General features: G+C 46.4%; 1 protein-coding gene across 1 annotated transcript in view; it reads left to right on the top strand.

Annotated features, from left to right (window-relative positions):
* Window positions 1-3,583: 3,583 nt before the first annotated feature.
* Window positions 3,584-12,104, top strand: part of NRBP1 (nuclear receptor binding protein 1) — a 27,516-nt gene continuing 18,995 nt past the window's right edge. The window contains exons 1-6 of the mRNA XM_009645526.2: window positions 3,584-3,608; window positions 5,630-5,817; window positions 6,211-6,312; window positions 6,406-6,495; window positions 6,938-6,978; window positions 8,351-8,445. Coding sequence (XP_009643821.2) covers window positions 3,584-3,608; window positions 5,630-5,817; window positions 6,211-6,312; window positions 6,406-6,495; window positions 6,938-6,978; window positions 8,351-8,445 — 541 coding nt within the window. The remainder of the gene's footprint in view (window positions 3,609-5,629; window positions 5,818-6,210; window positions 6,313-6,405; window positions 6,496-6,937; window positions 6,979-8,350; window positions 8,446-12,104) is intronic.

The following is a 12,104-nucleotide window of genomic DNA, read 5'->3' as shown; positions in this document are numbered from 1 at the left end:
AGCAGTAATGAAGAGAAAATGTGTAATTACAATATTCGCCTTCTGGACAGAAAATGAATATCCTGTGAATATGTGGAGTTCTGCTCTAGCTTTTCTATGTTTAGGTGGCGGAGCCAGAGCTTCTGCTGCTAAATCACCAAATGTGCTCGCAATAGGCAGGAGCTGAGGAAATTTGAGCTGGACCTTGCATGTGGACTATTGTATTTAGTAGTCACAGATGCACGAGTTTCAGATCGCTAGTTTAATTTAAACTTGCAGCCACTGTCACTTCTGATGTATATCCCCTGGTAGGGATATACAGGTCAATGTTTTTATATATAGGTATGCATGTCAGGATCAAGGGCTTCCTCATAATTCTCTTTAACATACGATGCTTGATCACTTCATTGGCTGCTTTTTTGCTCTTGTGTTATCACAAATGTGAAATAATTACTTTCTATTAGTTGGTGTTTTTTTTTTTTTTTTACAAGCCTGTTCAGGATTTGTACACAGCAGTATATCAACTGTTACAGCATTTTCTATTCCTTTCCTCATAATTCCCAGTATTGATCTTTTAACACCTCCTAAAGGCAAAGTGATGTTTTTCAGAGTTAGCTGCAGTGATTCGAAGACCTCTCTACCCAGTGAAACGTCGCAGCGTAACGGGATGGGCCAGCACAGAAGGAAAGTGGCCAACTCAGAGTTTATCCTGGCTGGTTTTTTCCCCTCTATGTGGGGTTCTGCATTACTGGCACCCAGCTGAGCTTACTGCCCCTGGGTTCAGTACTGAGAGCTTCCTGAGCCCTCCCGGTCAGTTGTATTTCCGACTGTCCTCAGGGATATGTACTGCCAGTGCTGTCTTCTTGGTGTCATATGTTTGACGAGGGTTTTGATAATGGTCTGGGGTGGCAATAGCACAGTTGATATGGAGGTACTGGTGAATTCCCATAACTTTCCTGATAGACCTCTAGCTGAATGGTTTTTATTTGTAGGATATTGGGGTTTTTTCCCCACTCCTTTATTTATTTTGCTTTGCTGTTTCTATTTCACTTTGAGAATTAGGGATGGGTAGGATTGCCTCTTCCTACTTCCATGGGGCAGCTCAGTAACTGAACTCTCTTCGACTCCATTGGATTGCTAATTTGTTGTGAAGCACCAGATGAAACCAAGCATTTGTCCCTTTGGGCTCCTAGTAGGTAACTTAGGCGTTTGTTTCTGCTGTCCATTAAATGGGTGGGAATGATGCATGTCTCCCCGCGGGATATCAAGGGCAGTGCTCTTTCTGTTCAGAGCAACTTGACTCCTGCCATGCTTTTGGTTTGGAGGGTTGGTTTTTTTTTGGTGCTGTTTGTTTGTTTTTTTTTTTTTTTAAGTTGCTAATCTGCTTTGTGATGAGTTATCTGACAGGACTTCAGTGAAGCCTGCCCTCAACGTGTCGTTTGGCCAGAACTGTCAGAATGCTTTTGGAGAGGCTGGATGGCCACGGGGCTACCGTCTGCGTGGCGGCGGTATGATTCAACACTCGCTGCTTGTCTGATAGAACAGTCGCCGTTCTTGCTGACAGGATGGAAGTGGGTTCTTTGAACAGGTCGCTGGCTCCGAGCTGTGCCCTTTGTAGCCCAGCGCTGTGGGCCGGCATGGAGCAGAATCTCTGGGAGAGGTGGCAGGGATGCTCACTGTGTCTGCTTTTGGCTTGTACCGGCAGCCGGCGTCTCCTCAACTGTTGTATGTGAAATTACAAGGGAGGGCAAGCTCCAACTGGTGGCGGACTTTTAACTCTGTATTGAAATGGTCAGGATTTGGTTAGTGGTTACACAGCCGACCTTATTGCTAATGTATTTTATCGTATTACCTGTTCCAGCACAGAGCTGTCTGGAAGAACCAGCTGCTGTGTTGGCGATGGTCCGGTTTTCTTTTCCTTGTACTTTTGATTGCGGTATGGATTGGTTTGTATAGCCGTGGTAGTAATTGGTATTTCCTTTCCTTGAGATTGCTGTATGACTCTAGGGTTGTTTTGGTTTTTTTTTAGTGGTCTTTTTGAATTAACACCTTTCAAGCATTTGACTACCATGAATATAATTGCAAAGGCCAGTGCTGTCAGTTTAATTAAAACGTGAAGTAAGCTTTCTTCTCAGTTTTGTTAGATTTTTTTTTTTTTTTTTTTCCCTTTGGCCCTACAGTGGATCTTGCATTCTTCAATTTTGTTCCACTTCAGAGTAGCTTCGGATCTCTGAGGCAGCTGCTCTTGTTTCCTCTTTCTGTTGGTAAATGTGATACTTGGTGTTTCGCCACCGCTCAATGGAAAGTAATGCTCCCCTGTGCTCCAGCTCCTGTCTTCTGTGGCTTCGTGAGCTCTGCTCGTAAGCTTTTGCCACGCTGGTGGAGCAGAGCTTTGATCTTCCTCTGGCCTAAACAAGTGGCCAGGGGAACTTCGTACATACTCATGCTACTCTTAACCAGACACGCTGGTTTATGTGTTTGGTCCTACGTACTGCCATTCCTGACCTCTCTCCTTCTATGTGCAGTTTCATTCTGTACTGATGTTCTGGTTCTTGTGGGGTTTTTCCCAATTTTCATACATTTTTTTTTCTTGACAGGAGATCACGGCTGCAACTTGTGGCTTAGGCTGTAGTATTTCTTTTTGAATTGACTGATCACATGAACTGCAGAATGTCTCTCCAAAAGTCTGTGTCCTTTCAGTCATAGGTATCCAGATGTTTGAGAGCTATGGGAGAAATATGCACTGGAGAATTGGAATAACGTGCCTAAGGGGAATACATCTTCCAAACCTTGTTCCCCTAGAACTAAGAAACACTGTTACTTCAAGGCATAAAAATGTCTCTACCCTGCTCCCTTTCAATTACTTAAATTTACTTGAAATTCTTCTTGAGTTTCTTTCTCTCGTGTTTATATGGACAAAGAGCTACATTAGTACTTCTGCTGTAAATTTTTTGTCTTTGCAGAACTGCTTTGCTGTCTTCAAAAATTCATGCAAAACTGAGTTCAGTGGGAAAAAAAAAAAAAGTCTTCCTTCATAGTTTAAAAGCTGCCTGGTCTGTGTGGGCTTTCTGGGAAAGAAGCAGTTCAGAGTAATGTGTTATCTCTAGGAGCACAGGGTACTTCACTTGAGCCAGTCGCCTGTCGTTTCATCAGCACAGCTCATGCGCACTTTGTCTTTGGTCTGGGTCATGAAAGGCTGCTGAAAATGAAACAAGTTAGAACAGCCTTAAATTACTTAACAAAGCTTGCAGGGAGCTAGGGCAAAGTAAGGAGAGAACCTGCATCATCTTCGTCCTGTGGTGATGCCCAGGTCCCGAGCATTCTTCAGGGCGAGAAGGGTATTTCTGCCGTCTCGTCAGGGCCTGGTGTACCAGGCTGCGTATGTTGCTGGTTGCACTCCTTGCCCTCAGGGCAAGGCACGGAAGGCAGCATTCTGGACGTGCCTTTTTTATTTCATTTAGCTCAGTCAGGTTTGTGGAGAAGTTGAAATTTATATTCCTACAGCTACCTCTGTTTACAGTAGTATTAACTGCCACGTTGCTTCTAAATTGTGACCTGTTAAGCTTGCAACCATCCATCAATCACCGATAGCTGCTCAGAGGCAATGGCTGGCCGTAACCCTTGGAGAGGTACAGGGCAAGTGCCAGGACACACTCTCATGGGGGCTTAGGATTCCACTTTGCCGGGCATGGAGAGGGACGTGCAACAGTGATTTGGCAACCTGAACAGAGGAGGAATTGGCTGCTGCCTTTTCAGTTGCCTGTCTGCATTTTTCCCCTTGCACTCTTCTGCCCTAGCTGTTGAATTTCCTCTTGAACTGAGAGTTACTGTCAGTGATGTCAGACGGGTTTGGTGCCTTGGGTCATATCAGGTGCCCTGGAATATTGCTCGTGAGTCATGGCAATTACTTACGTTTGGTAACCTTGCCCAGAAATGGGAGAAGATATGATAAATTGACGTCTACTGGCTGTTTTATCAGGGCAGACTTGGAGTGCTTGTCAGTACTTGAGGACTTAATTAATCCAGTAAAGCGAGAAGGTCTTTGACTAGGCAGCAAGTATGACTGAGGAAGAGAATATAGAGGGATGGATGGGCACTGGGTGTTGGTGGTCATGGCTTTTATCTTGCCCCTGCAATGCTAGTGTACACCTGCCCTTCTGCTGACTGGGGGCTCGTTTAAACTTTCCTTAAGTTAAAGTCTTTTGGCGTTCAGCTTTATTAATTGTACTGGGCACTTACACTACTGTCGTCCCTAAGATATATACATAGCCTACTGGCATTAAAAGCACTGTCCATTGGAAACTGGTTTCTAACTCTTAGTTTTATTAGTTAGTGTTGTGTTTTCAGTAGTTATTTCCTATAGCACAGTGTTTAATTCATTTGAGTTTCGTGGGTGGCAGAACATTTGTGTCCATTCTCATTAGCATAACACTGTGGCTGAAATTGAGCAAATTTGAGCGTATTAAAAGTTGCTGCCAAGGGATTTCTGAGGAAGCCCTTGTGTCTGGTGAGAAGCTTCCAGCAAATGGGATACTGATGGGGTCCCTAGTGAGGGACGAGAAGGCGAGACAACATGAGTAGGGAAAGCTGTGAAGTGGCCAGTACTTGGAGGTAATAGATGTGGGAGATGAGTCTGGGTTTGCTAGCCAAATCTCTTAACTTCTGCCTCAAGGGGAGAACTGGATCAGCTTAAGGTGAAGTGATTCTGGGTATGTGGGCAGTTGATGGTGAATAGTGACGGTTGATGATTGGCAATTAAAAGGTAAATTCTACCCTCTGTCTTCTCTCCTGTAAGTACTTTGAGATAGGAACCTGCACATTGCCTGGTGCAGTAGGACTGTAGCCATGGCTGCAACTACTGCCTGCCCCTGAAATAGTGTGCAAGAGGCGTTACAGAAGAGCAAGATGCTCTAGATGTTGGAAGTAGGAACCCATGTACATCTCTGGATGCTGCTACGTGTCTGAGGAAAAACAATATTGTGCTAAACTTTGCTGCTGGGAGTGTTGTTCATCTCATACCTACGCAGGTCCTCTAGCATCAAGTACTGCCACAGCACGAGCCCTTCTCATGCTGGGCTTTGAACTCCTGCTTTGTCAGGTCCCCTCCCCTTACCATGGTGCCTTCTTAGTGTTCAGCTATGTCTTTAATATTAGGTGTGAATGTACTTGTGCTGGGCTAGCTTCTGCATTTATTAACTAAAGAAATAACTGTTTCCATTGTGTAATCCATTCCCGAGTCTGTTCCCAGCCTGCAGCTTTCCCTTCGTTTCTCTCTGCTTGGGTAATTTTCCTCTCCTGAGTTTTGTGTCCCATCACCTTTCAGAAAATGCATCCAGAAAGTTGTGTCTGAGTTCTTGAAACTTTTTTAATATCCCTTTTGTGTGGTTGGAGGGTTTTTTTGGTGGTTAAATGAACCATGGATATCATAAACCAGAAAATCTAATGTATTGTTGCCAAAAGGCAGCTGTTACTACAGAACAGCCTTTGCGTGGAAGCTTTCCCTCCGATATGCCCAGGGCTTGCTGCTTATGTGGCCTACAACATTCTCACGTTTGGGTATGTCCCATTCCTGAAATAATGTGTGCAATCCTGTCCTGGAATGCTCCTTAATTAAAAGTTAATGAGCAAAGTTCATAATACTCAAATGAAGGATGCGTGATAGTGATCTGGTCTGGCTGGCTTAGAACTCACATCTGTCCCATCCTTCCCGTACAGGTGAATCAGCGCAACGTCCCAGGGATTGACAGTGCCTACCTGGCCATGGACACGGAGGAAGGTGTGGAAGTTGTTTGGAATGAGGTTCAGTTTTCTGAGCGGAAGAACTTCAAGCTTCAGGAAGTAAGTCGATGTGTTTCTCAACAAGATGCAGGAAACATACCGTGCACCGGGGTGGGATTTGGGCGCTGGTGACCTTTTCATGTGGATTATTGGCTGGGTTTGGAGTGCTGTGCTGCTCAAACATAGTGAATTCAGCTTAAGCCTGGCCTGTGCAGAAAACGTGATGGAGAACTGTTGCTGAGCTATTTCCATGGGCCCTTGTGTTGGTTTAGTCTTGGTGATAAAACCATGCTCAGCTGAGCTGCTGTGTAGGATGAAATTGGATGCTGCTTGTTCTTAGCGTAGGAGCTTGAAGTGTACAGTGTTGTTTAAAGGGACCAAGACCCAAGAAGAAAGTAAGATGTGGGCTGGTGGTGGTCTCTGATGGAACATCTTTGTCTTTCTGATGTTAAGGAAAAAGTTAAAGCGGTGTTTGACAACTTAATTCAGCTGGAACATCTGAACATTGTGAAGTTTCACAAATACTGGGCTGATGTGAAGGAGAATAAGGCCAGGGTAAGTAAAGCGAACAGTCTGTTGGGTTTTCTCACCGTATGTCCTACAGGTAATTAGTGAAGCACAGGGTAATGTTTCCTACTGCCCCTACAGGTGATCTTCATCACTGAATACATGTCTTCAGGGAGCTTGAAACAGTTCCTGAAGAAGACAAAGAAAAACCACAAAACTATGAATGAAAAGGTAACTCTTATTTCATGTATGCCTATTTTGACTTGGTGCCATCAGCCTCTGGAAAGCTCTTTCAGCAGAGGATCCTGATGAGAAGGCAACCTGATGGTAACATGTGGCTGCAATTCCTTTTGATTGCTGTAAGCTAGTTTAGTTGCAGGTTCTCTCGGAGAGCTGTTCTGTGCCGTTTGCTCTGTCTCCAGCATGGTGTGGCAGGCATGTCCCTTTCCATGTGTGCATGAGAGAAGTTAGGAGGGCAGGTGTGTTTCTTGACCCATACGCATGTGCAGAAACTAAACTGAGCATGAGAGTATCAATCCTTTACGTTCGTAACTTCCTACACAGCTATACCGGGTAAACGCCACAGAATATATTCCTTCATATGAATTGGAGAACTATGGGTTGGTTCCTCTTCCTTGAATGATTTTTATCCTTTTTGCTCCTGTGTCTGTAGGCCTGGAAGCGATGGTGTACCCAGATCCTCTCTGCTCTCAGGTACGTGAGTTACTGATCACGAGATCAGCCATCTGATTACGAGGTCTAGCCTGATCTTACTGATCACGAGGTCTAGCCATCTGTAGCCTCTCTGGTGCTAGAATATTAAAAGCTGTAAGCATAAATGTTGCCAAACGTTAGCAAGCTTCATGGAATAGAGCCTGCAGAGCACTTTCAGTCATCCAGCCTGATTCTCATCCCAGTCACGGTCTGCAGAGAGTCAACTGTATTTCCTAGAGCAGTCCCAGAGTCTTCAGTTAGGCGATATCGAAGCCTCTAAAATAGAGAAACAGGCACAATGTAGGTTTTAGATCCCAACAGTGGCGACAGATATGATAGTGAGTGTGGGAGTTGAGCATCATGGAGCTCTCCAGACTGTCCAACTTTATAACCTGGATATACCCATGGCCAGGAGGATGTTGCGAAGAAATCTCAAAGAAATCAAATCCCATGTGAGAGGAGTGAGGAAGGTTTTAGGCTTGGCAGGCTGCAGCCCTGTAGCATGCAGTGGGGTCATAATTACTGTGGTGTGATATTGGTGGAAGTGTGTGTGGACCTATAAATTTCTTGATGATGCAGATCTTCTGCAGCCATCTTAGTGTAACCCAGTTGAATAGGACGTGGTTCGTTCTGCTTTTAAAGACTCTTCTCCACCCGAGCCAGAATTGGTGTGTAGCTAATAACAGCCTTGGAAAAACAATAACCGGGATGTCAGAGCAAGACTCCCACTCCATAGAGAAAATTCTATTGCCTTTTGGTTAAAGATAGCTGTCGATGAATAGTTGAGGTTCTAATAAGCTTTTGGGAGCTGACAGTCCTTATCTGTGCTGGCTGTTAACATAAACCCAAGCAGAGCGAGGTGCGAAAACGGGTCGCCTCAAAGGTACCGGGGACCCCAGCACTGGAAGCTTTATCTGTGCCTGCTGGGAAACGTGACCAGTCTGGTTTGTACAGCACCGAGTGCCTTCTCGATGCCCTGTGAGTAGGACCAGCATAAGGCTCTGAAATTTCTGGTATAAAATCGGAACCCTTTTAGCACCCACCTTAGCAGTATTGGCAAGGATGAAGTAGTTTCTTTACCCCTGGTATCCTGGGTGTCTTGGGAATTGATCAGAGAAAGCTTCCCCCCTCCCCCCATGTTCTGGAGGTTGTTAGTTGGGGACAATTGCTTGATTTTCATGATTCTCTCCTAGCCTAGTGGCCAATGTGTGGTCACTTAGTCGCACCTCCCTGCTATTGTAAATCCCTGGCACGTGCCCTTTACCCTCCTGTTCCCTTGTGGTGTTGCTTGAGACAGGGAAGGAATGAAGGCAGGGATTCCTGGCCTCAGCCTCGGTAGCCTCCTGACCAGTGCTCTGTTCTGAATCTCTAGCTACCTCCACTCCTGTGATCCCCCGATCATCCATGGTAACCTGACCTGCGACACCATCTTCATTCAGCACAACGGACTGATCAAAATTGGGTCAGGTAAGGCTTGCTGGAGGTGACCCTTGCCTATGAGACAAACTGCTCAAACAGGAGGAGGCAGCTGATCCTTTCAGGGGTGTCTGGCATGACAGGCATGTATGTACACATGTTCCTCCACCTCCGCATCAGCCGGGCCAGAGATGGGTACTGAATTCAGTCGAGATTGGACCACCTTGGAAGGACTGATACTGCAGGATACTTTTTCCCTTATTAGCCGTTTCCTCAGTTTTTGATCTCAAAGGACTGATCCGAGAAAAGGTGCCGAAACTTTAGTTTTGTATGCACATTATCGGTGGATTCATTTGCTCTGCAGTCTTTTGCATGCTAATACACACAGACTTCTCTTCCCAGTATTGTGAAGCTCTGAGAGCTGTGTCTGCTGAGGCCACCTTAGTGCTGCTTGTAGTAGCCAACATTTAGAATCAAGGTTATAGACTCTGGCTGCAGCAAGCTGCTTGTCTCGGCATCCTCATCCAGCATCACTCATGTCAGGATGCTAGCTTGCCTTGGGCCTGTTTGGCAAAGGCATGTCCTGCTCAGCAGCCTCCTGTGCTGAAATGTTTTATTTCGGAAGTAAGAAGTGATTTTTCTGTCAGTCCAGCACATCCTTGTATACTTTGGGTTTTTTCACCTTTGCTGTTCCTGTGTTTCTAAAAATCTGCCTGCAGCCAGGATGCGTTATATTGTACCTTGATGTACCCTTTCAAGTGACAGCTCTGCTATTTGTTGTCCAGCTTCTGCAAGTATTCTCAAACCTGAAGAGCGTGCACTTGCTGGACTGTAGGCTTTTGTCGGTGTGAATTCTTGGTTTGATGTTGACAGTGTACAGGAAAGAACGCTCTGCTTCGCCTGTCATCTAAAAATAGCCTCTCTTCATAAATTGCAGACCTCTGCAGCTTTTCTTTCCATCGGAGAACTCTTGTGTTGTCTCTTTGTTCCAGAATTGGGGTCTCTGTTCTCTACAACAAACCTCTGATACGTGCTTGTACCCAGGGAGCCTGGGTCATGGCAGAAGGAACACACAGTTCTCTATCTGCCTGTAAACTTGGTGACATCTCGCTCTTCGTACAGGGCATGACACCGTGGGGTTCACTGTATTATCTTTGCCTGACTTTGTCCAGGTGGGAGGAATTTCCAAGAGTCGTGTACATCAGATACCTGTACGCTGGCAAACACAACCGGCTCCCGGGCATTCAGTTCAGGCCACGTAAGGGAAGCCTGTGGTGACTTGACTCCATAAGAGATCCTTCTCTTTCTAGTTTAGTTTAGCAGTGTTATACAGCTGCAATCTTTCTGATTGGTAGCCAGCACTTTGTAAAAACAAACCACTCGAGGTTGGTATCTAGAGCCATGGCTTTTTACCAGAGAAAGGTTTCTGCAGATCAGCAAACGTGACGCTCTCAGGAGCATTCGGACTCCAGTGGTGCCACTCAGAGGGTGCCTAGAAGAAAGGTGGCTCTCTGAGTGTGGGTCGCAAGCAGCTGCCTCAGAGTTACGTCTTGGCCTGCTCCCTCCACTTCCATAGAGCTTTGCTTCTGTTTGGCACGGCGGGAGGGACAGAGGCGATCAGACTGATGTCCTCTCCCCCGGAGCAGTGGCTGTCTGTGTGCTGTAACAACTGCATCCTCAGCAGGATTCCTGAAGAGGACACGTCCCGGGAGTGCGACTGTGCAGGAGCGGTGCTTAACGGCTGCTGCTCCTGAGCAAGCTTCCTTTTGCTCCACAGTTGCAGGCTGCCTTGCTCACGTTGTGTTCAGAAGTGAAATGATTTATCTGGGAGATTCTGGTCCTTTCTTCAATAAAAAAGAAAGTGAGCACGAGTGGACCTATGGTCAGAAGAGTAATCCTCCAGCTGCGAAAGCCATGGCTCCAGCGCAGACTGGAATTAAGGTTGCCAGTGTTGCAGAATGTGTTCTTATTCCTGTAGTGCCCACCCAGCTAGGAAAGTAAAAACGATGTCATCAGAGCTGCTGGATGCATTCACGCTTGAGATTCTGTAGCCCTGCTGCCTGTGCCATGGCCAGAGAGGCTATTTTCACCTTCGGGCCCTAGAGCCATAGTTGCTTTGGGGTCACTGACAGCGTTAGGCCCATGTTTGTTGCTTCGTGTCGTTATTTCTTACAGCTGGCTGCTGAGAACTTCTCTGTTTTTACCAAAAAGCAGCAGGGCAGTGATTCTCATGGATTTAAGGGGAACAGTGCACCACGGTCTGCTCTTTGATGCTGTCCCTGTCCTCAGCACCATTCTGGCCTACGCTCCCGAAAGCTCCTCTTCCCTTTAGGCAAAAGAGAATACTTGCTGAATGCGGGGAAAGGGAGCTGCTAACGTACTCTGCCCTCTGCCAAACATCCTTCTGTCTGCCAGATGAGGAGGTGCTGGAAGAGCAGTGCCTGTGGCTTGTGTCGCTTTGGGAATGCTGGTGCTTGTTCCCATAACGCCGGTTTAGGTGTGGGAGCGGCCCTCTTGCCTGCTGCTCCTTGCTGCTACTTCAGGCTGCAGAAGCCTATGCGCTAGCAGGTCTGGCCACTGCTTTCCTTGTTCTGCATGTAATTCTGCATCACTCTTTTTTTTTCTAGAGCCACCGGTGCGCTGCAGGAAGAAAAGAGATTAATTTGGTAGTAGGGTGTTGCTGTTTTGGGAAGAGGGATAAAGTCTTTATGTGCTAGGGTTCATCTGTGGAAGAAAAAGGGAGTAGGAAAGAGGGAGGATTTCTCACACTGCTTAAATGCGAAAGCCATCCATAATCAATTAATTTACTTTTTTCTGGTGCCATAAAGTGCAGGGTTAATAGATTCAAGGAGGAAAAGTGTCAAATGAGTGGGGAGCTTTGGAGAACTTGTGATGAGGATAGGAAAGACACCTGGAGTTCTTAAACTTGCCGCTGGTGTTCCCAGAGACTGGAACATTCCAGCTGCTTTCTGGAGTTGCGGCCAGATGAAAATGTTCCTTGCGAGAGGTCCAAGTTGTTTTCTGTGTAGTTTTCCCCAGGATCCACATGCAACACTACGTTGCATCTGTGCACCTCTCTGTTGTCTAACAAGCAGACCTGCGGAGGGGACACTGTTGGGAGATGTTTTACTGTGAGAGGTCGAAGCTTCTCTCAGCGCGAAGGAGAGCCGTGTGTGTAGACAGGGAGTTCAATGCCGCTGCTTGCTTGTGTCGAGCAACCTTGGGAGATGGTTCTTGTATTGCTCATTGGGAGCGTAAGAACCAGCCACAGGTGGAAAGATGTTATGGGTTTCAATTAAAAATCCTTTTGGGCAGCTCTTGGAGTGCCCCAACAGAACTGAGGCCTCAAACTGGAGTGTCTTGTAATGTCTTGTGGTGCCCCTGAGGTACGGCCACGTATTCGCGTGTGCCGAGTGAGACTTCCAGCACAATGAAGGGGGAAGCTTAATGTTGTGCTGGTGTATTTCCAAACGGAGCCTCCAGGCACTTGGCTGATGCATATGCTTTCCTGTCTCCAGCATACCTGACCTCTGGGATTCATTATATAGTTAGTTCCAGTCTGCCCAGAGTCTCTTTTCAGTTCCAGGCCAAGGTGCTGAGAGACTGAATCTGACTTGGTATTAACTCTGCTATTAAGTTACGTGGCCAGGTATGTAAGTAGGGGTTCTGCTGCCAGGATCCATGCCTAGGAGAAGCTGCTGGGATGTAGG

This window comes from Egretta garzetta, unplaced genomic scaffold (genome assembly GCF_000687185.1).
Source record: "Egretta garzetta isolate BGI_Z169 unplaced genomic scaffold, ASM68718v1 scaffold898, whole genome shotgun sequence".
Classification (NCBI taxonomy): Eukaryota; Metazoa; Chordata; class Aves; order Pelecaniformes; family Ardeidae; genus Egretta; species Egretta garzetta.
The sequence above is the reverse complement of the archived record's forward strand: the minus strand, read 5'-3'. Positions and strand labels throughout refer to the sequence as shown.